The 26,574-nt window shown below is 34.6% G+C and overlaps 1 protein-coding gene, 1 long non-coding RNA gene and 1 other non-coding gene across 9 annotated transcripts; 1 reads left to right on the forward strand and 2 right to left on the reverse strand.

The window, feature by feature from the left end:
* Positions 1-3,666: 3,666 nt before the first annotated feature.
* On the reverse strand, positions 3,667-7,161 carry LOC115967788 (COP9 signalosome complex subunit 7-like). The gene is made up of 6 exons (XM_031086935.1): positions 7,119-7,161; positions 6,844-6,932; positions 5,990-6,079; positions 5,448-5,492; positions 5,299-5,369; positions 3,667-3,820 (listed from the first exon to the last, which is right to left on the reverse strand). The coding sequence occupies exons 1-6, from the start codon at positions 7,159-7,161 to the stop codon at positions 3,673-3,675; spliced, it is 486 nt and encodes a 161-aa protein (XP_030942795.1). The 3' UTR covers positions 3,667-3,672.
* Positions 4,122-4,228, reverse strand: LOC115978477. Its single transcript, XR_004088753.1, has one exon. It is a non-coding gene; the product is annotated as a small nucleolar RNA U19 (small nucleolar RNA).
* Positions 7,162-20,146: 12,985 nt separating the features above from the next.
* LOC115976031 lies at positions 20,147-24,909 on the forward strand. Of its 7 annotated transcripts, none has more exons than XR_004088238.1 (8): positions 20,147-20,616; positions 20,922-21,494; positions 21,581-21,664; positions 21,779-21,841; positions 22,103-22,137; positions 23,135-23,230; positions 23,316-23,499; positions 24,609-24,909. It is a non-coding gene; the product is annotated as an uncharacterized LOC115976031 (long non-coding RNA). The 7 variants fall into 7 exon arrangements; XR_004088239.1 differs by having other exon boundaries at positions 20,148-20,616; positions 20,922-21,462; XR_004088240.1 differs by having other exon boundaries at positions 20,154-20,616; positions 20,922-21,356.
* The last annotated feature ends 1,665 nt before the right edge of the window (positions 24,910-26,574 follow it).

Consider the following 26,574-nt stretch of genomic DNA (forward strand, 5'->3'; position numbering starts at 1 on the left):
AGGTTTTTTAGATTTAATGTGAAATTAAATTGAAAAGAAATGCTAGGAAAAATGAAATGCATAAATAGAAACTGAAGCTTCCACTAAAACAATATGTAGATATGTATTTAAAGAGCAAAAAATCAAATGACCCGGAAATTATCTACTTAAACCCAGGGAATATAAATTAAAGAATCGAAAAATCTGCCAACACACACAAACTAGCCCTACAGCTATATATTTTAGTAGACCATTTAATTATAAGGTAAAGGCTATTAGTTGATTTTACTAGATAATGTGCTCAATGAATACAATTAACATATGAAGGAAACAAAGGAGGATGGGGCAAATAGCTGACCTGTGCATTCATGTTAGCCCCGTCCATGTATACTTGACCTCCATTGTCATGAATTATCTTACATATCTCATCAATACCTACTTCCCCCATTCAAAAACAATATAATACATACACTAAGGTTAGCCCAATATTATATTAGTGAAGGCTTGTTGAATTGAAACTAGAAGAACTCGTAGTTGGGGACAAAACTATACATCTTGAGAGAGAGAGAGAGAAATCTAATGTATTCAGTTTCACAAGTCACAAGAACTCTCCAAGTTGTGGTGCCTATTAAATTATAAAATAAAGAGTAAATAAATTATGTTTAGACATCCATCATGTCCACATACTTTGTCAGTTTGCTGCAGAATTTCATTGTCGTTTGGATGGAAGTATATCTTCCCACTCCGGTAAATACCACAAACAACTGCCTGAAAGGACATCCATTTATAGAAAATATGAAAATAAGCAGCCCCATACTGAAGATTATTTATAAGCAAAACTAAATTTGGTAGTTAGCATTGGAGAAAAATGGAAATTAACCCTGATTTTCAAATATTATAATAGGTAGGCCACATTTTCAAATTATATTTTTTATTAGCATCTCGAGTTTAAGAGATTCAATTTCCATGGTTTGATGTGGCATTTTTTCCACATGGCGACCATTTGAAAATCGAGTCTTAGAGACTTGATTTATAAGTTCTGAAATTTTATAAAGCTTTTGCACTACTCCTTCTTGCAAATGCAAAGTACCACACCGAGACCCACAAGCAGAGCCAAGCTGCAGCACAACCCACAAGCAGAGCCAGACTAGGCCGCGCTAGACCCAGGTCGCAGCGCGACCTAGGCCGAGCGCGACCCAGGCCGCAGCGCGACCCCTTTTTTTTTTTTTTTCTTGATGAACACATATTTTCAGAGTAACTAAGGTTGCTGAAGAACTCAAAGAAGTCGATGGAATCATTGCTGTTGTCATTGTGGTTGTTGTTGTTAAGGTGAGAAGGTGTAAAGGCCAAAATCTTTTCTTTTTACTGTAGATGTAATATAGATGTAAATCGAGTCTTAGAGACTCGATTTACAGGTGGACGCCACGTGGAAAAAGTGCCAATTCAGACTCAATCAGAACATGAAAACCGACCCTCAAAAACACGATTTATAGTCCAAAATCGAGCCTCTTAGCCTCGAGATGCTAGTAAAAGATATAATTTGAAAACGTGGTCTACTAATTATAATGTTTGAAAATCAAGGTTAATTTCCCATTTTGGCCGTTAGCATTACCTCTTGAAACCCTTGCCTTATCTCTCTATAGGTCATTCCAGCTAGATAGGGAAAGCTACAAAGATTAAATACATTTTCTGCAATATGTAGACATAACACTAATTAAGAATCAACTAAATTTGGTTGTAGCTAATACAGATAAAAATGCATCAGTATCAACTTCATACCTAATCAATTGAAGACTTGGAGTTAGGAAAATTTAAAAGTGAAATTTTAAGAATCTTGGCTAAAAAAAATGCTTTTACACTACACAAAATGATCTTATGAGCCACAGATACTGATGCGTACAATGGGGCATGTCATCGGTGCTTCCAATTGTGTCATTCATAATCAAAGTAACATGCCTATTAGCTCTTACTACTAAGTCATCTTTTGATTGAAACATGGATAACAGGTTAACAAGTTAATGGCTAGAATACAATGGCATTCCCCATTAAATGTAGAATTCTGATGAATATAAAATGTAGTCTATTGATAATAATACAACTTTGCCATATCCTTGGACAGTCTAAAAGGCTATGGAGGGAAAGCAGCTTTAAACCAAAAAATTAGAATAAACATGAAAAACCGAACCAGTTCTTTTAAGTTGATTACGTTCTTACTTATTTTCCTTTGTTGGAAGTATAATTATTGCACGTGCTTTGTCTATCGCAGCGTTTTCAAAGGATGTTGTTAAACTAAGGCTGCAACTGTAAAAGTGGAAAAAAAAAAAAGAAAAAAGAAAAAAAAGAAGAAGGTAAGAGATGGAATCAATTCAAGTTTAGATAATTATATCTCCCCTAATTACAAGTTATATATAATATTTATTTAAAATCTTCAAACCTGAAACGAGAGAGCCATGATCAACTCTATGAATGACAAAGTCCCATTCCCAAAAGAAACTAGCTTTCTGAGAGAAAAAAAGGGGATTGACAAAGGTAACTGAAGAAATCAAGCCTATAACAATAAAGCACCATTTGGTTCAGTGTCAGCCAAAATCAACATGTTTGCTAGCTATATATCATACAGGTAGCATTCAATCTGAACACTGGGTACCATGCATGCATTTAAGTCAAGCAATATCATAATGTCCACATGCATTTCTTTCAATTTTAAAGCCCTCCAGATCAGCAAAAGCAAATTGAAGGATAAAAAAAATGAAATTCGGAGTGGTTCATTAGAAGCTGTAGTAACTGTCAGTCTTAAAAACTCAAGCTGTTAGAAAGTGAGCTGGTAGAATATTGATTAAGTGATTAAATTTTCTCTTTCCCATCAGCTTAGGCATTTGGAATAAGTGATAGTTTATCATGGTATTAAAGCTAGTGATCTTGAGTTTGATTCAGCAAAAAAATAAAAAAGGTGATCTTGAGTTTGAAACTCGTCTTTACTCTATCTTCCATTTAAAGTTAAAAAACTAGATGTATTAAGAGATTCTAGACTCACACATGAGAAGTCTTAGAATATTGATTAAGTGATTAACTTCACACTCTCCAATTAACTTGGGTTTCTTGGCAAAAGTGATAGTTTTTCTGGACCAACAAGCAGTGGAGGTCAAGAAGACAAAAAGTGCAAGATTGTTTATTATTATTGGTAAGTTACACAGGCATCATGTTAGGAGTGTCTAGTTGTATGTGTGCGTGTGGTGCTGATGGGCAGTGTGTGTGGTCTTGAACCCAAGGGGTCTTGAACCCACAACCTCACCCTCCACCTTACCCTACAAGATGATAAGTATCATTTGAGCTAGAGTATGATCAACTAACTAACTGGTTTGTGTTAAATCATCTAATAACACCATACTTCGGTTACATTCAAATATCGACCATTCTATTTTTTTTTTTTTTTTTAATACGAATATTGACCATTCTGTTATTTAAAAAGAAAAACCCTCCAAACTTGCAACAACCCATTTGCTTAATAACTGCTTCAACCAAAAATCAATTGTACCCTTTGCAAAGGCACATGCAGAACCCTTTTCAAAGTTTTAAAAAATAAAGACAACGTCATTTCCATGTGATGTCCTATCTTCCGTATTTAGATTACTATTTTTAAATTACAGAGGACAAGGACAATATGGATTAGCAATTCAAAATATAAAACCAGATTCAACTGACCTTGAGTGAAATGGACTTCTTTACATCTTCCACCCTATCTTCAACCTCCTTTCGGTGTTTCTTATCCAACTCGCTCATAGAATCAGCCCATTTAATCTTTTCTTGAATTGAGATAAGTAGATTGTCCGACGTAGCCAACCTATCTCAACATTTGTAGATAAATATTAGACAAAATACCAAGAACCAATTATCTTTAGAAGAAGATTCATAGATCATGAATTGTGGGGAAAAGAAGTAAAGAAGCAACTAGACTAAGCAATTTTTATTGTAAACTAGACTAAGCAATTTTTATTGTAAACTAGTAGCCATATATGCCCATATCTATGGTGGTATATGGCAAGCTAGATAAAGAATTGGAACACTAATTTTGGTGAATTTCTCCAGCTAGATTAAACGAATACTAATATATATATATATTGATAAGTAAAGTAAAGAGATAAAAATGTGAAAGGCTGTTTGGGGGAAAACAGATGAGAGAGATAAAAAGAGTCCCCTTAAATTCAAAAAGGCCTTTTAGTTTGATATCTGCCTCCTAACTAAGCCAGGTATGAAATCCAATTTCACATGGCTACTCTTTGAGGCAATAACGAAAGCTAATATGGTTATATGTTCACATATAATATTATTCACCAAAAAGGACAGATTAAAAGTCACTTAAGATGAGTTTTTTTTTAACCAGATTAATACGAAATTCATTGAAAATAGAACCTGGGCTGAGGCCCAAGTACATAGGGAGTATACCACGGAACCAAGCAACATGAGATAATCGCAGCTTACTCATGGCTAGTAACATATTTCATGTATTAAAAATCAAGACACCAGGGTTTATAAGTGCAAATGCAGCACCACACAGGACTACCACATGGAAAGGCAATTGTCGATCAGTTGCAGGGGGGTATAGGACATTTGAAGACTGTTTATGAATGGTAAGATTGAGGGTTGTCATTTCTATGAAGCTCTCAAAGGTTGTATCATGCATGGCTGTAGGTCCTTAGATAAGGGTGAAAAGGTTCAATGGACAACAGCATTGTTGGAGTGCACAGGTGCTTTGTAGTCATTAGCCTAAACTTTATTTATGGTCCATTGGGTGATTCCTCAAAATGTAGAGGTATTTACAGGTTGAAGAGGGAAACTTGACAGGCAAGAGGCAAGAGAGTGGAGTGGTCTGCGGACAGTCCCTTTTATATTAGGAAAACAGTTCAAAGGAAGAGAAATAACCCAACTTTTAATGATGTAGAGCTGAATAGAAATTCTCTTAAATGTTAAAACCATCTTTCCACCTACTCTGGTATTCTTGTGCTTTGGGTAGCATCCAATGTGATGCTTTCTTGGATTTTACTGATCAATTAAACTTTTAGTTGTAAGCTTAGTTGTAAGCGCTTGACAGGATGATATACACAACACGTTGCACCTATTCTTTTTTCATAATAGAGTGACTAAATTTTACACTGATCGTCAACCTATGCAACCTTATTCTTGTATTTTCAAATAGCATTTTCACTTGATAAGTATAAAAAATAAAAATAGAAAATAAACTGTTCAAGAAATGGAGAATGATTTAGCAATCAAACATGAGCATAGAAGTTACTCAAATGCTATTTGAACAAGGGATGTTACCAGTTTGACAAAGTTTGTATCATGCTCCCAAGTTGACCAGGTCTCAGATCCCTCCCCGCTGCAAATTGAACCTGTAATACAAAATCATAGATAAGTCACTAAAAGGATAAGTAACTACTTAAAGAGAGGTGAGAGTAATGAGCTCAAACCTCAAAGCATCTTCGCAACTGATCCAGCTTCCCTCTGACTATGCCCTAATCGAATGCAACAAATTCCACCACAACAATCAGCACATTCTGTTTATGTCATTTCTCTATCTTAACAATTATAATAGTGCAACTTTCTACCACACCACCCCCACCCAGCTTTTATTTCTAAAGAAAGGCCCATATTAGAGATGTCACTAAAAGGCAAGGCCAGAGAGAGACAGAGTAAAGAGAACTTCAATATGCCATCTATATCATTTGTAACATTAGTACCAATGGATGCTAGCTCAAATGGCGCCTCTTCCCCCTATGACTATAGGGTGGAGAGTGGGATCATGGTTGAAGACCACTAAGTGCATGCATATCATATGTAATATTATGAAAGAAATAACAAAAAAAGGGCAATTACCATCAAGTCATTAAAGCATTTGAAGCACCATTTTCTCACATTCAAAGTGTTTGTTCAGCAGTTAAGAGTAAAATCCCAATTTCGTAGGTCATTAGGATTGGAGCAACAATATGGACTTTGAATGGGGAATACCTACCGCATACATGCATTCATTGATTAGGAAATCTTCAAGTTCACGTACATTCATAACATCTAACTCCTGCATTAGTTGATCATAAGGTAGAACCTGGGAAAGGACAACAATTAGACTCTGAGAAAGATAAAAAGAAATATCAGAAAGAAGACACTGAATATAAACAGAAGTACTGAATACCCGTGACCTAGATGACTGCCCATAAAATTTAATTTGGCAAGAGGCACACAGAGAACTTGCAAAATCCATCAAGAGCAAGTTCAAAGGGAGAGGTTAGTTGAAAAAGTTATGATTCTACTCTTCAGTATCTAATCTGATAGTAAAGAATGTACACAATAACTGTTTAAAAAGGTAGCCACTTTTATGTCATTAACTTCAGTAAGCGAATCCCAAGCTATAATCGATCACTGACACTCAGACATTGCTAAGTCATTCGCTTGGATATACTTCAGGGTAGTGAAGATATTCTAAACCTTTTTTTATAAAACTTGTTTCGATGAGAAAGGATGCACCCAAGACATTTCAAACTTATAACTTAATTCAACTTGTCTTAATATACTTCCTGTGTCTCAACAGAATTGATAATAACTTACTACAATCAGAATTCATTTGCTTCCAAATAGATCCTTGAATCACTCACTATCTCTATAAAGAGTAGGAATACTAGAAAAGCAACTTGTCTGAATTAGGCTACAAATTGACTACACTGTTACAATATTTTTAAAATGACAAAGTTCCTTGAAAATCAAAACCATAGAGCTGTAACTACTATCATTCAATCAGGCAGGTAAATCAACCTGTCAAGTGTCAAATGTATGAATTTGAAAAGAAAAGGGTTGAAACTCAAGGAAGGATACCTTGTTCGTCTCAGCCAGTGTAAGCACACTAAGTTGTTTCAGCTTGACGACTTGTTCAGGAACCAATTGTGGAAGACGGCCAGCATTACCTACAAACATACAGATTTAAATTTCCAAAAATCCGTAACATTATGCCTTGCAGAAACACAACTAAAAAGTCAGGCTCAATGAAATGAAATTGTTAAAATAACAAATTTTTTTATAAATAAAATTTTATTAAATATGTAAATCATTTCAAACTCACGATGATGAACACGGAGTGTTTAAAAAATTACAGAAATCATACAGAAAGCCTATGGTGGGGTTTGGATTCGGCATCTGCATTTACAAGTCTGCATTTTTTGGCGCTTTTTTTTTTTTCACGTGTTTCAGGGAGTAATGCGGCTACTGTTCATGCACTGTTCATGAACAGAAGCCGCAAAGGTTGACTTTTTCATGGCGAACTGTGCACCTGTGCACTGTTCACGGACCCACAAATTTCACTTTTTAGCAACTTTTTCATTAAAAATGGGTCCTACAACACTATTCACACATTTAAAAATTATTTTGTTACAATGTTTTTAGTTTCAACAAAAATAAGCTCAATCCAAACAAACCCTATACCTTTCAAAATCAAACTATTTCAAAACCCTAGAATTCAAATATAATAACCACAAAACAAAAAAAGAAATGGAAAATAATCAGAACCTAAAGAACTTTGCCCTAAATTTCTATTCAAATTAAACACAAAACTTAAAACTCTAAATTCAAAAATTGAAAACAAAAAATAAAAATATAATTACCTCTCTTAGCTTCCCTCTCTCTCTCTCTCTCTCTCTCTCTCTCTCTCTCTCTCTCTTCGCGAAACCACCAAAGATTTGAAATGTCAAGAGGTTGGAGATGAAAGGTTTGGAAGTGGAGGGTGAGGGCTAGCTTGAGATCGGAGAGATGGAGGGTGAAGGTTGAGATCGGGCTTGAGTGATAGAGGCTGATGTGCGATGGGAGAGGCTAGGGTTGAAAATGTTTTTAGTTTACTATTTATACAAAGCCTAAAGCTGCGTTTTTAACTTGCAGTTATAGGCAAAACTTTTAGGCCACGTTTAAGAAATGCGGCCCCATCCCAAACTAAAGCCGCGTTTTAAACAAGCGGCTTTAGACCAAATTTAAAGCCGTGTCTATAGAACGTGGATTTAGGCAAGCTAGAGCCACATTTTATAAACGCGGCCATAGTTAAGATTTAAAAAAAATAAAATAAATATTTGAAATAGGAAGGTTCTATAGTCACATTTTTTAAACGCGGCAATAGCTCCACCCCCAAAAATGCGGCTATAAACACTAAAAACGCGGCTATAGACATATTCTATAGCTGCATGTTTAAAACACGACTTCTTTTGCCCACTTTAAGCCACGTTTTTAAAAAATGCGGCTTTATCTCGTCTGTAGCCACGTTTTTACAAACGCGGCCTAAGACCCATGTGTTTTGTAGTGCACCCATCACGCACGTGATGTATGTAGATGATATTGTTCTCTTCTCTAAAGCCACTTGGAAAAATACCTCTGCCATCATGATCTACATTAATAAATACTGCATGTGGTCAGGTCAAAAGCTTAATGCTTCAAAGTCTGGAGTTTTTTTTCTCAAAACTCACTAACTAGCATAACTGTACATAGAGCTATTAAGCATATCCTCTAGATGAAGAACTTAAAGAAAGATGCCATCTGCTTGGGATCCCCACTCTTCCTCTCTAAAGCTTAATCTAAGGATTTCAAATATCTTATAGATAAGGTCGAATCCAAGCTCATGGGTTGGAGAAGTAAAAGCCTCTCATGAGCAGGTAGAAGTACCCTAATCAATTTAGTAGCTCAGGCCATCCCAAATTATGCCATGTCCTCTTTCAGCATACCTTCTAGTGTTTGTGAAAGCTTGGATGCTCTCTCCTACAGGTTTTGGTGGAAACCGAGGCAAACAAAAGGTAGGTACATGGCCCTCACAGCTTGGGACAAGCTATGCCAACCTAGATGCAAGGGTCGACATGGGTTTTAAAAAGCTAAGGAAGTGAACAATGCCCTCTTAGCCAAGCTTGCTTGGATGATAGCATCCAAGAGAGACAACCTCTTTATGTCAATCATGAGAGCGAAGTATAAAGTTAGACATGATTGGTTTCGAAAGGACCTTCCAAAATCTACTTCCCCAGTTTGGAAAGCAATAGAAGCAGTTAAAAAATTCATCATTAAAGGTGCCTGCTACCTTATTAGAGATGGAGCTTCTATTAATGTATGGCTTGATCTGTGGGTTCCCTAGATCCAAGATTTCACTCCAAATCTGTCTTAAGCTTGTTTTCTCGTAGTTTTATGGTGCTTTGAGTTATGTTTAATATCTTTGTTACTCTCATTGCATCGTGTTTATGTGTTGGATATGCATACATCATTATGCTATTGTGCTTTATTGGTTGCATGTTCGAATGATCATTTCCTCTACTATATGATCATTGTAGTCATTTTCATATGACTGTTTTGGTGTATAATCAAGTTGCTCACATGTTTCACATAATGTTTACTTGATCACAATTTACTTGTTACATTAAGTCCTTTTATCACTTGATTTACCTCGAGGGTCTAATATGTTTTGTGTAAGTGTTTCAGGTTACAGGTATATATGTTCCAAGTGCTTCACAGCTTCTAAATTTAGGTGTGAGTGAGTTTTGCCATTGTTTCCAAACTCATGTTTAAGTCTAGAGTTTGTTACAGGGTGTTTTGTCACAGAATAGCCAAAGGGGGAGATTGTAAAGTTGTGATTTACAACTATGTTTTATGTTGGCTTTATTCCATGACAAAAAATGTTGTAATTGTTTTAATTTATTTCCTTGTATTTTGTGGGATTTTATTGTATTGGGTTTAGTATTAAGTTGGTGAAGACTCAAGCTTAATTGGAGATTAGTGCATTTCGCGACTAGCTCACGAGAAGTTCGCAAGAAGGGTTCCCGCAAAAAGGGCATGTGAGGAGCACATGACTGGAAGCTGAAGAGTTGTGCTAGGCTGTCATTTTCGCGAGTGTCTCGTGAGTAAGGCATTCATGTGAGGTAGTCGCGAAACATTCTGCTTAGAGGATTTTTATATGTGACTTTCTTACCCTTCACCCATACTATATATACCCTCATTACCCACAAATGTAGAGGAGGCCATTCAGAGAGAAAAACCCTAGATAGGTTTTCTATAACACACACACCGATCTTTTAGAGAGAAAGTTATCCATCCTTAGTGAGAAATCATTGTAGCCTCTTCTCCTTCCCTCTCCCATTATCATACCTTGAGAGGTGATTTATACCTAAACACAACCCATACCTATTTAGAGTGTAGAGAGTGTTTTGGAACTTGGGAAGTTTTGGGGAATTGCCAAAAGAAGCCGGAGAGGCTTGGCGGATGCAATCGGGTGTATTGCGAGATTCGGAAAGCTAGACAAGACACGATTCCGAAAAGTCTTGTTGGAGTAGGAGTTTGGAGGGCTTAGGTACATTGGATAAATTAGGCTTGGAGGGTCTTTTGCTATTCGTGTATCCCAACTTATTATCTAGTGAATCGATTTACCGCTTGGAGGGCGGTGGAGAGGTTTTTCGCCGAGTTCTTCAGTTTCTTCTTTGAGAACACATTACCGTGTTATCTTGTGTTTGCATCTCTCTTCCCTTACTCTTGTGCTTTACTTTTATTGTTTGTTATTCATGTTTATGCACTAGAGTAGTATCAGTTGATTACACTTCATTTACTCTTGTTTCCGCACTTAGTTAAGTTAGAGTAAAAGCAATCTAGCCGTAATTTTTAATTGGGGGTCTAAACAGCTCTTGTGTATTTAACACATTTTCGAGCTTTCAATTGGTATCAAAGTAGGTACATTTGTTTTGGTTTTATTACCTAAGTGTGATCCTTGACCTTTTGTGTGTTTTGCCATGGATAATTCTTTATATGCTTCTGTGGATGTTGGTGATTGTAACATGCCATGTGTTTGTGAAAATGCCTCTATGAGTGTTTATCCTCATGATTGTGATGCAATGTTACATGAATCTTTGGGTGTTGTTGATCTTGCTAACATCAAACTCTTCAAGAAAGGAGCTAAGAAGTTTCATAAGAATTTGAACAAGTTTCGTTGTGAAAATGATGATTTGATTGCTAAGTTCAATAAATCCAATAAATTGGATGAAAAATATAAAAAACTTGCTGAAAATTCTCTTGAAAAGGTGAAAGAGTTCAAATGTTTGAATATGGACTTGGATGCTAAACTTGTTTTGTCTAACAAACTAGTTGATGATCTTAAATGTGAAAATGAATCTCTTAAGATGTATGCCAAGTATTTGATTGTTAAACCTGTTGCTAAAAATGATGAAAATATCTGTTGCAATCATGTTGTGGTACCCGATTTTGTGCCTATTGTGAGTTCTACCTCTAAAGACAATTCGATGTACATTTCTCTACACAAAAGAAACCAAAAAGTGGAGAAAAAGGCTTTTAAGCCTAAGCCTCCGGTTAGGTCTCATCCTAGGGAGTTGAGCAAATCTAAGTTTGTCACTACTTGCCACCATTGCGGTGTGATTAGTCACATATGACTTCAATGTTCCATGTTGAAGAAAGGACAAAACCATGTTGCTAGATCCCTCCCTAAAAGGCCTAGTAGACCTAAACTTATTGTTTGTCACCATTGTGGTGCCTTTGGTCATCTTAGACCTTATTTCTCTAAGTTTCAAGCTCTTAAAAGAATTTAAAAAAAAGAAGAGAAACTTGAGTTTTTTGGAAGTTGTGCTTTGAAAACTAAACCAGGTTTGGAGGAAAATGGTAAGTTGTTAAAGAAAGTTTTTAATGCTCTTACCTCCTTAACTATGTACATCTCTGATTCTCATTCTTCCAACCCTTGTCTCACTTCTCATGAGCCACTCATTCCAAACCATTGTTCCATTTAGATGAGGAAGGGTTCCTATGGTTGAACTTATGCTCTTTTGGTCCTTGATCTAATTCTTTCGATCTTTGTAGGACTCTTCATGCATTAGATGCTTCATTATCATGCATTTATACATCTTGCATTTATTTGTATGCATTGTTTTTGTATTTAATCTCACTTTATTGCTTTTGTTTTGTGTGAGTAAAAATCCAAAACCACATAAAAAGTGAAAATTTTAAAAAGTTTGATCGTATATGTTTGAGCACGTGTCACATGTGAGTTTGGCCTAGTACCTTCATACTAATGGCATAGTGCATTCATGAGCCTAGCTTGTTATGTATGCACATATATCTGTGTGGGAGAAATCTTGAAAACTATGTGTGATTGTTGTAAATAGATCTTCAAGCTTGTCATGAATGATTGATTAATAGTCTTGATGGTCTTGATATATGCATAGACTTGTGTCTATATCTCTTCCCACTTTATTTTTATGTTTTTGCTTAAAGAGCTTAACAAATGTAAATTTCAAAATGAAAAGAGATAATAAACTGCAAAAGCTGTCGCACATGCTAGTATTTGACTAGGAAAAAGGGAAAGCAACTTTTTATTGAAATGTATGGTGCTCAAAAAGCCAAAGGCTAACTCTCAATATTGAAATATCAAAAATTTCAAGCACCAATCTCACAATGAGATGTATTGTTTAAAAATGATAAAGTGTTATGATTTGTAAAGAAGTCAAATGAAAAGTTTTAAAAATGTGTAATCATTTTCTTGTGGGAGGTCATATATGTTCATTTCTATAATTGAGATAAACCACTTGACTTAGTACCGATTGTATATGACTTGATTGAATTGATCATTAAACCTTTACTCTGGTCTAAGGACTATTCCATATTTGATACACACACACAACACTCAAGTCTAATGTTCAATGAATATCTATTTCATTTGTGTGATTGTACTTGTTCAAATGTGATGTATGTATGCTCAACCATATGTGAATCAAACTAAAAAGATTTCTATTCTTTTTATTTACTTTCGGAAGTGATTTGTATCACCCATGCTTTTCAAAGTTTTTCAAGTTGTTTTTATGTGAAAAACATGTTTTCTGAGTGTTTTCATGACTTATTTCATGTATAAGCTTAACTGGGAGTTAAATAGTCCAATTTTAAAGTTTTTTCAACTTTGGACAGAGAGTTTCGCGACTGTTTCGTGAGTAAGGCTTACCTGCGAAAAATTTCACGAGTAAGCTTCCCGAGAAAATTTTCAGATCAGCTTTTTAAAGGGTATTTCGTGGGTCATTTGTTTTAAACATCTCTCATCCTCTCCCAAACCCTATTTTAATGTTTTTACATCAAAACCCAACTAAATTCAAGTGTTTTTCATCCCATTAATATTTCTAAGGTAATCTTTACTCTTTTCATTGATTTTGATCCTTAGATTATGTTTTTGGGGGTTTATGTTCATAGTTGCGATTTTTTCAAATGGGACTTGAAAAACTTAATTTTTGTCAATCTTTTTGATTGGGAATTGTTTTAAATAATGATTTGCTTTGGCCCCTTGTGGCAAAAATAACATGTATTTAGGCAAGATTTTCATATGTTCATGCATTATTTAACATACATGTGTAGTGTGTGCACTCTAAGTGTTTGATAAAATGTCCAAATGGCATTTTCTCGTTGTTTTGGACTCCGATGAGTACCAAATTTTGGGGATCATCATAATTATTCATGTTTATCATGTTTTGATCATTGGTTGTGTTTTATAAACATTGCCCCTTGAATGCTTGCTCATGCATTGGTCATGCATCTCACATGCATACTAGATGCATCTTTGCTGCACACACTTGATCACTTGACATGTTTTTACATTTAATCATGCTAGTTAAGTCCTTTTAGAACTTTTAGCACATTTAATATGTTCTTGTGTCTATGTCAGGACTAGGTATATATCATGTTCCATCATCCTTAGCATGTCATGCTTACTCTATGCTTTGTAGCATATTTTTATGATGTTTTATATTTTGTTTGAGCTTTATTTTCTCATTCATCTTGCACCCCTCATGAATCATCTTTTACCCTTGTTTATATCTTCTTTTCTTTCCATCCTTCCTCTTGATTCATTTGTCTATTCGTGACAAAAATGGGGAGAGTATACCGGAGAGTATATTTGTGTGTTTCGTCATTTCTATATGACTCATGTGCACATTCTTAGGGGGAGAAATTCTACATCGTGTACATTCGTAGGGGGAGAAAGACATAGGGGAGATGCATATACCAAGGGAGAGAAGACATTGCTTTTTGAGAAAACCTTGTTTTGTCTTGTTTTACCTTATGCTTGTTTTCTCATTGTTTTATGGTGCTTTGAGTTATGTTTAATATCTTTGTTGCTCTCATTGCATCGTGTTTATGTGTTGAACATGCATACATCCTTATGCCATTGTGCTTTATTGGTTGCATGTTCGGATGATCATTTGCTTTGCTATATGATCATTGTAGTAATTTCCATATGACTTTTTTGGTGTATGATCAAGTTGCTCACATGTTTTACATAATGTTTACTTGATTGCAATTTACTTGTTACATTATACTTATCATTTTATCACTTGATTTACTTTGAGGGTCTAATGTGTTTTGTGCAAATGTTTTAGGTTACAGGTATATATGTTCCAAGTACTTCACAACTTCTAGATTTTGGTGTGAGTGAGTTTTGCCACTGTTCCCAAACTTACGTTTAAGTCTAGAGTCTGTTATAGGGTGTTTTGTCATGGAATAGCCAAAGAGGGAGATTGTAAAGTTGTGATTTACAACTATGTTTTATGTTGGCTTTATTCCATGACAAAAAATGTTGTAACTGCTTTAATTTATTTCCTTGTATTTTATGGGATTTTATTGTATTGGGTTTAGTATTAAGTTGGTGAAGACTCAAGCTTAATTGAAGATCAGTGCATTTCGCGACTAGCTCGCGAGAAGTTCGTGAGAAGGGTTCTCACGAAAAGGGCATGTAAGGAGCATATGACTGGAAGCTAAAGAGTTTTACCAGAATGTCGTTTTTGCGAGTGTCTCGCGGGTAAGGCCTTCCCGCGAGATAGTCGCGAAACATTCTGTCTAGAAGATTTTTATGTGTGACTTTCTTACCCTTCACCATACTATATATACCCTCATTACCCACAAATGTAGAGAAGACCATTTAGAGAGAAAAACCCTAGATAGGTTTTCTACAACACACACACCCATCTTTTAGAGAGAGAGCTACCCATCCTTAGTGAGAAATCATTGTAACCTTTTCTCCTTCCCTTTCCCATTGTCATACCTTAAGAGGTGATTTATACCCAAACACAACTCACACCTATTCAGAGTGTAGAGAGTGTTTTGAAGCTTAGGAAGCTTTGGGGAATTGCCAAAAGCTGGTGAGGCTTGACAGATGCAATTGGGCGTATTGCAGGATCCGGAAAGCTAGACAAGACATGGTTCCGAGAAACCTTGTTGGAGTAGGAGCTTGGAGGGCTTAGGTACATTGGGTAGATTAGGCTTGGAGGGTCTCTTGCTATTTGTGTATCCCAACTTATTGTTTAGTGGATCGATTTACCGCTTGGAGGGCTGCGGAGAGGTTTTTCATCGAGTTCTTCGGTTTCCTCTTTGATAACACATCGCCGTGTTATCTTGTGTTTGCATCTCTCTTCACTTACTCTTTTACTTTACTTTTATTGTTTGTTGTTCATGTTTATGTACTAGAGTAGTATCGGTTGATTGCGCTTCATTTACTCTTGTTTCCACATTTAGATAAGTTAGAGTAAAAGCAATATAGCCGTAATTTTTAATTGGGGGTCTAAACAGCTCTTGTGTTTTTAACACATTTTCGAGCTTTCAATAATAATAATAATAATAATAATAATAATATTTCATTTTCTTCTTAAATCTAGAATGTAGTTTGGTTTACTCAGAAGTTAATAAAAACTTTATATAATATTATATATGATGATCACTTTTAGGTATATAACTTTTTTAACAATTTACTCAACTTATCATCTCATCAAATTGTGAAAAGAATTATATTCCTAACATTGTTGAGGTGGTAAGTTGTTATTGGTGAAATATTAATTTTACATGATTTTGTTGCTAACATTTCTTTTTTATTATATACCAATTACAACATGTCACTTGAGCAAGTTGGGAAAATAAAAGTTAATAGAAAAGTTATTTTAGTACTTATTGTATGAATATGGTTGTAGTTCCTCAGTAAAAAAAAAGGGTTGCAAATTGATCAAAATCTAAGTCAGCCCCTAAGTTTATGTCATCTGTGAGCATATTAACTTAACATTTTGGGCCTGTTTGGATACCACTTATTACTGAAAACTGAAAACACTGTAGCAAATAATTTTTAAATGTGTGAATAGTGTTGTGGGACCTAGTTTTAAAGTTTTTTTTGCTGAAAAAAGTACTTGTAGGTTGTAGGTCCCGTGAACAATGCACGAAACTAAAAAAAAAAAAAAAAATGCAAAAGCAAACATAAGCTGGAAAATGCTATCCAAACTCCGTATTTTAACTTTCAAAGCAAACTAATAGTCAGAAATTCTTGAAGTGTGAGTGAGACTGCATTGAATCCAATAATAATAATATATATCATTTCCTAATAGTAAAAGTAGTGCTATTTGATTTTCTAGTACCTTATTTCTTATATCTAACTAAAACATTAGAGGGAAACAGTAGATTTAATGGGAGGGATTCTTGTATCAATTATTGGACTAAAAAAGTTTCTGAATTTTTAATTGTATGAATAAGGTTGTAGTTCCTCAATAAAAAATAGGGCATATCAATCAAAATCTAAGTGGACCCCTAAATAATTGTCATCAGTATTGTGAGCACATGAACTTAACACTTTGTGTATTTTCACTTTCAATGCAAACTAACACTTAGAAATTCTTGTAGTGTGAGTGTGACAACGTTGAATCCAATAATAATAATATATATATCTTTTTTTTAATAGTAAAATTAGTGCTATTTGATTTTTTAATACCTCATTTCTTATATCTAATTAAAAATTAGAAAGAAACGGTGGATACAATAGAAGGGATCCCTGTATTAATTATTAGACTATAAATTTTTTTGATTTTTTTATATAAGATAGAAATTTTACACTAGTCTAATTCAAGTATATATATGTGTGAAACTCCCTTCTAAATTGACATCATTTAACCATGTACTTAGCATTTCTCATGTTTAAAATCATATTTCCCCATTCGTTCAGGAAGATTCAGTGACATATGCTTGGTTTTAATTCGAATGCAACGAATCGGCCCTTAGATTTTTGTAAAAGAAATGTTCTTATTTTTCTTTTCTTAGTTTCTCTTGTTGCCTTTGTATTGTGGAAAGACAGTGATTTAGACATCAAATTTAAGGCATGCCAGAATTTTTTATTTTTTTTTTTAAAACCCACTATTCTAGATCTGGAAAAAAAAAAAAAAAAGTTCATTTTTTGTTCTCTTCTTCCTCCACCATGGTGCATTTTAGGCTTTCAGTTAAAAAAAAAAAAAAAAAATCATTTGGGACGCACGTGCAGCCACGTCCATGCTGCACGTGTTTTGGAAGAATCAGCATTAGTTGTGGCTTCAAACTAAGGTATTGGTACTGGCTTGGGAATCGAATCGGTTACATACCTCCATAGTTTGCGACCCTTGAGAAAAATAATCATGTTTTGAGACCATGCATGATAGCTAATAAGACCATCCAAGAAAATGGTGATAGGACATATAATGTCTCATTCGTTTTGTTGAGCCATAATGAAGAAAATGACCAAAAAGAGGGATTTAGAGACCTCAAGCAAAGAAACAGAGTCCAAAATTGAAATCTACGTGAAAAACTAAGCAAGATAGATCATGTTGAAAATTTTTGACTTTTCGGTAAAAAGTCAACGCCTAGTCAACGGTCAAAGTCAATGGTCAATGCTCAGAATCAACGGTCAACGGATGACGTGTGCTGATGCGGGACGCTGACGCAGGTTGATGACGTTGCAAGATGACATCATTGATGATGCAGAATGTTGACGCAGAGTGAGGGCTGACGTGGCGTTACGCAGATTGGTTTGGCTTGCAGAGGCTTAATTCCGGTGCGTGGGAAGTTCTGGTGGAACGTGGAGGCGTATGAGGCACATAATTGACTTGCAGAGAACTTTTGGCAGTGCGTGTGGGTGTGTGAGAAGTCGTCTCGGGATTTTTCTAGCTGGGTTTTGCTTGGGATAGTTTGATCTATCAATTCGTAGTCATGGTTCAACAATTTGATAGGAGAAAAGACTAGATCCGAGGGTTGTAATGGCTGTGGCTTGACGGCGGTAACTCGCTTCTGACAGTGGTTATTGGATGAAGGCAAGGGCAGTGGAAGAATGCCAAAGATGGCCATAAGTACTAGAAAATCAAAGCAATCGCTCTGATACCATGTTAAGAATATAAAGTGAGAGAAAGAAAGATTGAATAATCTGTATATTGATGTATATTTTGTATAAATAACATTGCACAATAGAGAGTCTTGTATAGGCTAAGTATGTGTGACGTGCAAGTAATATGAGTATACTACAAGTACAATAAAAATAAAGCTATATACTAACACTTTAAAACAGGTGAAGGTGGAGCAAACAGAAAAAATAAACAGTTCAAACCAGAGGAAGCAAAAAAAATAAGCATGGAGAAAGACTAACAAGAGTCGTCTATGATACTCTTCAAGGAAGCCAACAGCACCATCCAGGATTCTCTTCGGCTGGGCCTGGGTTTTCTCAAGATAGAATTTGTTCTGAGCATTTCAAATCGCCCACGAAGTCACTGCCCATCACTCAAGTTCCCGAGTATCCAGCATTCCTATCATCTGTTTGAATAGCAGGAAAAAATCTTAGACATCGTTTCGGCATTTTTGGAGCTTTCCTCTAAACAGAGCCCAAACATTCCTCGCAAGAAGAAATTTCCAAAGCAATTAAGTGGCCAATAGTCGATAGATTCGGGTTTGTTGCAGCAAATTCCACAGGAAGGGTCATGTGATTGTTGATTCATATTTCATACTACCACATGACTATTGACCACCACATATATTCATAATAATTTATGATGAAAAAATTATATTAACCTCATAATTACACTCACAAATGATAGGTTTTTTTTTTTTTTTGAGAAACAATCACAAAAAGAGAGTAAATTCTGTAACATCATTCGTTTTACTCTTGCTATAAGGAATATTATCAAAACGTTTTTTTTTTTTTTTTAATAATAGTAATAATAAGGTTTTAATTTTTAAAAGAAACAAAGTGCAAAGAACCCTATGGAGTAACGCGAAAAAAAATTCCTTGTAATTGTTAGTATTTTGCTCTCTATCTTACCAATCACAATCTGTCATATATCACCTTTTCTTTTCTATAAAGTAATCAAAATTTAAAATAGAAAAATCTAGATACATGACATTCTATAGTTAATGATTATAAAATGAAACACCATTAGAGTGACACAAATAATACAATTATGAACTATTGACGCAATTGTCACTCCACAAGTACAAGTTCTTGTGAAGTGGAAGGAATGAGACAATGACCGAGATTCAAATCTTTAAGAATGAGCTTCTCATATATATACACTTAAAATTAAGTTGTAGTAGAATTTCTAAGCTCAAAAAGCCCTTAAATTTGCAACATGAACCTCATAAATTAAAAACACCCTCATCTGCAAAATAAAAATTGGCTTTTATCAATTGATGCATTCATTAATATTTTTAAAAGTTTTCCATTAATTTTTTTATTTAATTAGAGCAGGGCCGCCTGCGGGGCACATGGCTATTTGAAGATATATGATATCTTATCTTCAATACTTGATTTGTTCTAGAATCATAAATTATTCTATAATTTTTTTGTCATAACCTTGACATGACAAATTGTGGGTGGTTAACTATCACTTACACATGAACCTATAAATTTTTCTTCAATTAGTCTCCCACGTTACCATTGTGACAAAAAATTATAAATATTTTTGTGCTCCTCACCTCTTTCTTCGGTACCGTTTGTACATGACACAAACCATAAAAGGCAAAACCTGATAGGCTGGACTCATGGCTGGCGTACTACGTACTAGAAACAATAGGAGCACTGGCGAATTTTGTGTTTCAATGAAAATTTAGCTTTATAAAAAAAATAAAAATACGAATAAATAAAAATAAAAATTTTTCTTGATTAAAAAACGAAAAAATTGTAACCAAACCTAACTTAAGTCAACAAATCTTTAGAAATAAAAAGCAAAAGAACCCCTAGAAGTAGTACTGGCGGTGTTTCTAATGTCTGTATTGATGGGCGGCTATTATCAAAAAAAGGTATTGATAGGTGGCTATCTATTAACTATATAAAAAGCGGCTATATCACTACAGTGATTTGTTACTGTATACTCAGTGTAAAAATACTGTTCAATCTACAGTAAATTTTGGTGAGTCCCTCTATTTTGTCCGTTTGTGGAAGACTAAACGATGCGTTTGGCCAAAGGGTGTAGAACTCTCTTTTGTTTCTGGAACTCTCCGTAGTTCGTATATGTTCTCTCTCTCTGGAACTCTCTGTGACTCTTCTCTCTCTCTTATCTTCTTCTCCTTCTTTCTAATAAACGTATTTTTTTCTTTTTTCTTTTCCTCCCAAACCACCGATTTGTACTGTGATTCAACTCCTTCACAACCCAGCCTCAGCACCGATCTCTCTCTACAAATCCAGATCAACAAAAAAATTTGAAACCCAAGAACATTTGCAGCTGATCTGCATGAGAGAAGAGCCAGGAAAAAAAAATGGAGCTCAAAGCCTCAAACGTTGTTTGTGATCTCGATTTGTTGGTTGGTGGATGTGCGAGAGATAGACGATTGCAGGTTTGAAACTCTGTTTTATTTACTTATTTTTGGTTTCTGGTACTACAAAATTATTGTTGCTGTGAAAATTGGGGACAAATGAAAGAAATGGAAGGAAATTGAGGATTTTTGGTGTTCGCTTTTAGAATAAAAAATTCGGAGCTCAATTCTCCCAAAATACTAAGTTTTGAGTTTTTGTGCGTATGTTTATGTGAAAGTTTGGTAAACTCAGATGGGTCAGAATATTTAGTGTTATATTTAGACCATATGAATGAAAGTTTGGGTTTTTACTCAGGTTGAATTTGTGTTGTGTTTGCTATTTGTAGGTGTTCTTATTTGCAATTATCTCTGCGCGTGAGATTGAAAGTTTGGATTTTTACTCAGATTAGATAATTCTTGTATGTTAATATTTGCTATTAGGTGTTCTTTTGTCATATCCGTAAGTTTAAATAACAACATCGCCTTCTGAACTTTGAAATAACAAGCAAGCAAGAAGGCCAAGCAAGTCGGTGAGAAAATATCTCTGCTGGGTGAGCCAGTAAATGGGTGAGACAAAATTGAAAAGATAGACCTGAGAGAGAAAAAATAGAGTGATTTAGTGAGATGAATGCGTGTGGCAGTGGGATTTTTACATAATTAGTGAGGCTTGGCACTGAGACAGAGGGAGAGAGGACTGGGGATTTGTAATGAAAATGGATGATTGAGATTTGAGATAATTGGAGCAAAGTAGAGAGGGTGGCTTTTGTGTTTTCTCTCAACTGGTATTTTCTCTCTAAATTTATCTATGGTTTGATTGTCCTTTAAAGTAGCTTTGGAGTCTAGAGGTGGAGCCTCCTTCATCAATTCAGAGAAGTCACATGGAGAATAGTAGATATCCCTTTATTATTGTTGTCCTTAAGGTTTTGTTATATTAACTTCATATTACTTGTTAGACTTTTCTTAGTTTCAATTAACAGCTATTGGCTTTGGTATTTGCAATCTGTAGGCCTTTCGTATATACCTGGATAAACTTTTCAATCAGTATGTCGTAATTGTTCGCTCCTAAACTTCCGTTCTGGCTTTGGGGGAGGTATGCTTGTTTTACCAAATTTCTTGATTTTGCTGGTTTAGTTGAGATGTTTGAAGCTACTACATTTGATGGATTTAAATGGGATTGATTATCCTGTTGTTATTCATTTGTCAGGTCATTCTACAAGCAATATGCACAAGATATGGACTTACTATCGGGGCCAAGTTCATATGGATTGTGAGAGTTTTAATGATAATTTTCTATCCTATAGCTTGGGTGATTTTATTTTTGTTCAATTCACTTGTGAATTTAGACTGATGCATGGCACTATATGAATTATCCTTGTGTAAATCTTGAACATAATATTTTTTTATCCCTTTCATTTTGCTGAGAAGTTGATTTTTTTACTATGTGAGGTTGATATAGAAAAAAGCTTCCATTTATTCTTATTCTTTCATGGAGAAGCAATCAACTTAATTATTCTTCTATACTTTGCAGGATTAAACATCAGTCCATGCTTTGTCTTCAAAAAGGTCTGACTCTTTAGCAAAACCTTCAAATTGATATTCTTCCCCTAATCATAGAATATTTGATTGTTATGTACCTTGGGAGATTCTAGCCTTTTGCCCTTAATTTTTAAAAAATTTAGCAATATACCCCTTTTTCGAAACTATATAGGGATATGCCCCTGTTTTGATACTCGATTACTTTAAAATCGAGTTTCATTAAAATACTCGATTCGTAGAAAATCGAGTTATTTAAAAAAAAACTAAAAAAAAAAAAAAAAAGCATGGAACTCGATTTTAGGGAAGTCGAGTTCCAAAACGCCGCTATAGGGCTTAAAAACGTCACTATAGGGCTTAAAAACGCTACTATAGAGCCCCTTGAACTTGGTATGGGGACTTATAAAAATTTTTGCAGGAAAACGCCGTTATAGGGCTCTAAAACGTCACTATAGGGTTTAAAAACGTCACTATAGGGCCTAAAAAAAATCACTATAGGGCACCCAGAACAAAGCGATTACACTAATAAAAAATTTTGCAGAAAAACGCCGCTGTAGGGCCTTAAAACGTCACTATAGGGCTTAAAAATGCCACTATAGGGCACCCTGAATATGGGCCAATCACACTTGTAAAAAAAATTTGCAGGAAAACGCCGCTATAGGGCTTTAAAACGTCACTATTGGGCTTAAAAACACCACTATAGGGCTCCCTGAATATAGAGCAATCACACTTATAAAAATTTTTTTTGCATGGAACTCGATTTCCTGAAACTCGAGTTCCATGGAAATTTTTTTTTTTATATTTTTTTTTAATTTTGATCGGGCATAACTCGATTTTCTACAAATCGAGTATTTAATTGAACTCGATTTTAGGATAATCGAGTATCGAAACAGGGGCACGCTCCTATATAGTTTGCAAACAGGGGTATGTTGCTAATTTTTTTTCAAAATTAGGGGTAAAATGCCAGAATCCTCATGTACCTTGTGCATTCTATGCTGCTTCATTTATTATTTCATTTTTTTATTAGGTAGAGAATCACATTGTTGGAGCTCCATGTGGTGTGATGGGCCAGATAACTTAAGCATGTGGTGAAGCCAACAAACTTCTTGCAGTTATGTTCTAGGTATGCATATTAGTTATGTAGAAAACTACTCGACTACTGTTTTTTCACAGATCAAAAAATGATGTCTAAATTTGAATGTATGCAGCCTGCTGAGATATATCAAATTGCTTTCTTAGCTAGACATGATGACCACAGCCCAGTGCTTTTGTTGGTGCTGATTAACATCATAAGTGCTTTCTCTAAGTAGCGATAACTTAGACTCATATTCCATGTTAATGGTACTGTTGGAGCAAAGTAGAGAGGGTGGCTTTCGTGTTTTCTCTCAACAGGTATTTTCTCTCTAAATTTATCTATGGTTTGATTGATCCCTCTCTCTCTTTAGTATTGATACTCATTTCACAAATCTGGTGGTGAGCCTTTTACATGTTTGATTTAATGTTTGTTTCATGCTTGGGAATTTCACCAAAACCCAATTCTCCAAAATTTCAGGTGCATTTTTCATTCTTATTTTTGTTATCCTTCTTTCAACCACCTATGTTTGAATTTGTTAGTGTGTTTCTGTGAATTGATGAATCGATGGTATTGAATTTTGTTTGAAGTTTCATCTTCATTTTCATTTCCTTATAGCATTGTTGTAGTTCCATTATAGAACAAGCTAATCTTTGTGAAAGTGTTTCGGTGGAAATTATTTGTGACAACTATATGTATTAACCTCGAATCTATAACATTAAAGTAGTTGTCAAATGGAGTGATCTATCTAGCTTTGTGAAAATCAAGTGTGACTATTGGTCTCAAAATTCAAACTAAACGATGAGAGTTTAATAGTCATGGATTGCTACTCTAGATGCATTCCTTCTATCCTGCTTTTAAGGATTTAAGTATTTATTTGATGGTAATTAAATTTAAATGTACTAGGATGTACTGTAGACAGTGAGGTGCTGTATGATTACGCATGGTAGAAGAGTTTTGATTTTTTGTGATCAGTTTGCAAAATAGTTGTTAAGAAAAAAGTTAAAATATTTTCTGGGTCTTCACTCCACAAACATTGTAACTGCACCATTCTACTGCAAGAACTTTGTCTGACATGTGCGTGTGTGTGGGTGTCCATGTTTATTTTTATTAATTACTGGTCGTGACTAAAATTAATATAAATTAAACAATATTTGTCATGGGCCGCAACTCCCAAGTAAGAAGCAACATATTCCATGGATAGGGCAAATGTTTAGTCAGTTTACACTAGGTGTATTGATAGTGTAGTCAAAATATGGTTTGATAATTGGAAAAATTGCCACCCTCCACTTGGTCACTTTGCCAAGATTTGTATTAATTCACTCTATTATTAAATTATTAATCCTGCTATCAGACTTACGAAGAATATTTACCTATAGATTTTATTTTAAAATATGTTTAATCTGACCAGGAATGCTTTGGTCTGCAGGGGTATTATAATGCAGCACCATGAAGAGTTGCCCAGCAAGAAAGCATGTTGAGAGATGCCAAGAAGAGTTAGGCCTTTTGTGTGTGTAATGTGAGTTAATTAATAGTATTGAACCAATAAGTAATTTCCCCCTTCCCCATGTAGTATAAAGTTTCCCAAAAAAATAAATTTATCAAGATTACTATCTATCCAGAAATGAGAACTTCATGGATATCCTTTATTAAAGGGGGAAAAAACACTCCAAAAATTCTACTGCCAACTTTTCAAATACAATTAAATTTGAATTATGGTTTGTTATAAATTGTTCCTATATATAATGTGACTCAAGTTCAACTCATCACTAATAGTAGAAGGATCGGTTGTAAGTTAAATAGGATTTCTAAGTCCTGTTCAGCTTTTTGTTAAGTTTGGTTTGAGCCACAAACCAGAATTTTTTAAGGCCTTCTGTAGGGCATTTGGCTTAAAAATTTCCAAAGCTCTTTCTCAAGGACCAAGTAAATTTTTTCCCCATTTGTAAAATATGTTCTCCTTAATTACTCCATTTATAAATAATCTTTAGCCTGACAATCAAAGATTCTCTTATCTTATGACTGATATATAATTCTATGTTCAATTCTCTTTATTAACATGACCAAATATATCTACAAAATGTATCGAATGAAAATTAAAATTTGGTTCTATTTCAAGCTGTTTGAGCTGACCAGTACCAAAATATCTAGCTAACATAGATACTAGAATTGTCAATTTTCTTGCTGGTATCTATGAAAAGATGGTGGTCCAAGTGAGAATTACAGTTCCAATCACATCTCAATTGCATGTATAAGGTTATTGAATGAATAAAATGAAAATATCAGCAATAAAGCAAATTCCAGTAAAGTTTATCAGGAATTTGAGTTGTAGTGCAAGAGCAAAAGAATTAGTTAAACCCCCCTTTAAAGTAGATTTTGTGCACAAAAATCCTCCACCTCCCAATAAAGACTTTTCATTAATTTGATTTTTTTTTTAGGGACATAGAAACTTTAGGATGAATATTTTATAAATGGTTATTATGTATATGACAGCTTTTGGAGCATGCATAGCCTTATAGGGAAAGTCATTTCGTTGTTGTAGTAACATTTTTTTTTTTTTTTGGTCTACGTTGAGCTTCTGTACTGTGCAAAAATTTCCATTTAAATTATACTAATTAGATACCTTTGTGGATTGATCCATTTGTTCAATGGTTGGACTTATTATGTCCCTCATTCATTCTCATTAAAGTTATCCATCATAATAATAATAATAGAAACATAATATTCGTCCCAAAAAAAAAAAAAAATTAGAATTATATAAAGGGACATCAAGGTGCCTTTCAATTTCTTTAAAAGGTTTTAAGGGGCTACATCTTTCAATTTACATCATGTGGTTGGCCCAATTCAATATGTTGATGATTCATAGTTGACCCTAAATTTGGAGACTAAAGCTTTGTAACTGTTGTGATATTTAGAGGATGCAAATATTCTTGAGAGTGAGTAGATAACTAGGATTGGGAGCAAAGAGCAAATCTTTTAAGATGGACTTCTGGAACATGTCCAAAAATAATATATTTCTCCTTGGCCACTTTTATATTTAAATAAACCATTTTTTAATTTTTATTGGATAATTTTTTATCATTTATTCTACTTTTCTATTTTTAAATTAATATAAAAGAAAGTCTTTGAATAAGCATAATGATGCCAAATAACCATTTGCATTATGTTTATCTTTTTATTACAAAAAAATAGACCTCTAAATACAGGAGCAGCATGTGCCTTGCACGTGCCTCTCCAACTAGTTATAAAAAAAAGTATAGATGGGTGGCTTACGAGGTTGTTGACATGTAATGGGGTGTGTTAGTTTTAGTAGGCATGTCACTCTATAGCCAAAGGGTGTCGCACTATATCCAATGGCGGTTTCAAAAATATTTTTCGGGGTAAATATTATTGACCAA

Source organism: Quercus lobata, chromosome 2 (assembly GCF_001633185.2).
Source record: "Quercus lobata isolate SW786 chromosome 2, ValleyOak3.0 Primary Assembly, whole genome shotgun sequence".
NCBI lineage: Eukaryota > Viridiplantae > Streptophyta > Magnoliopsida > Fagales > Fagaceae > Quercus > Quercus lobata.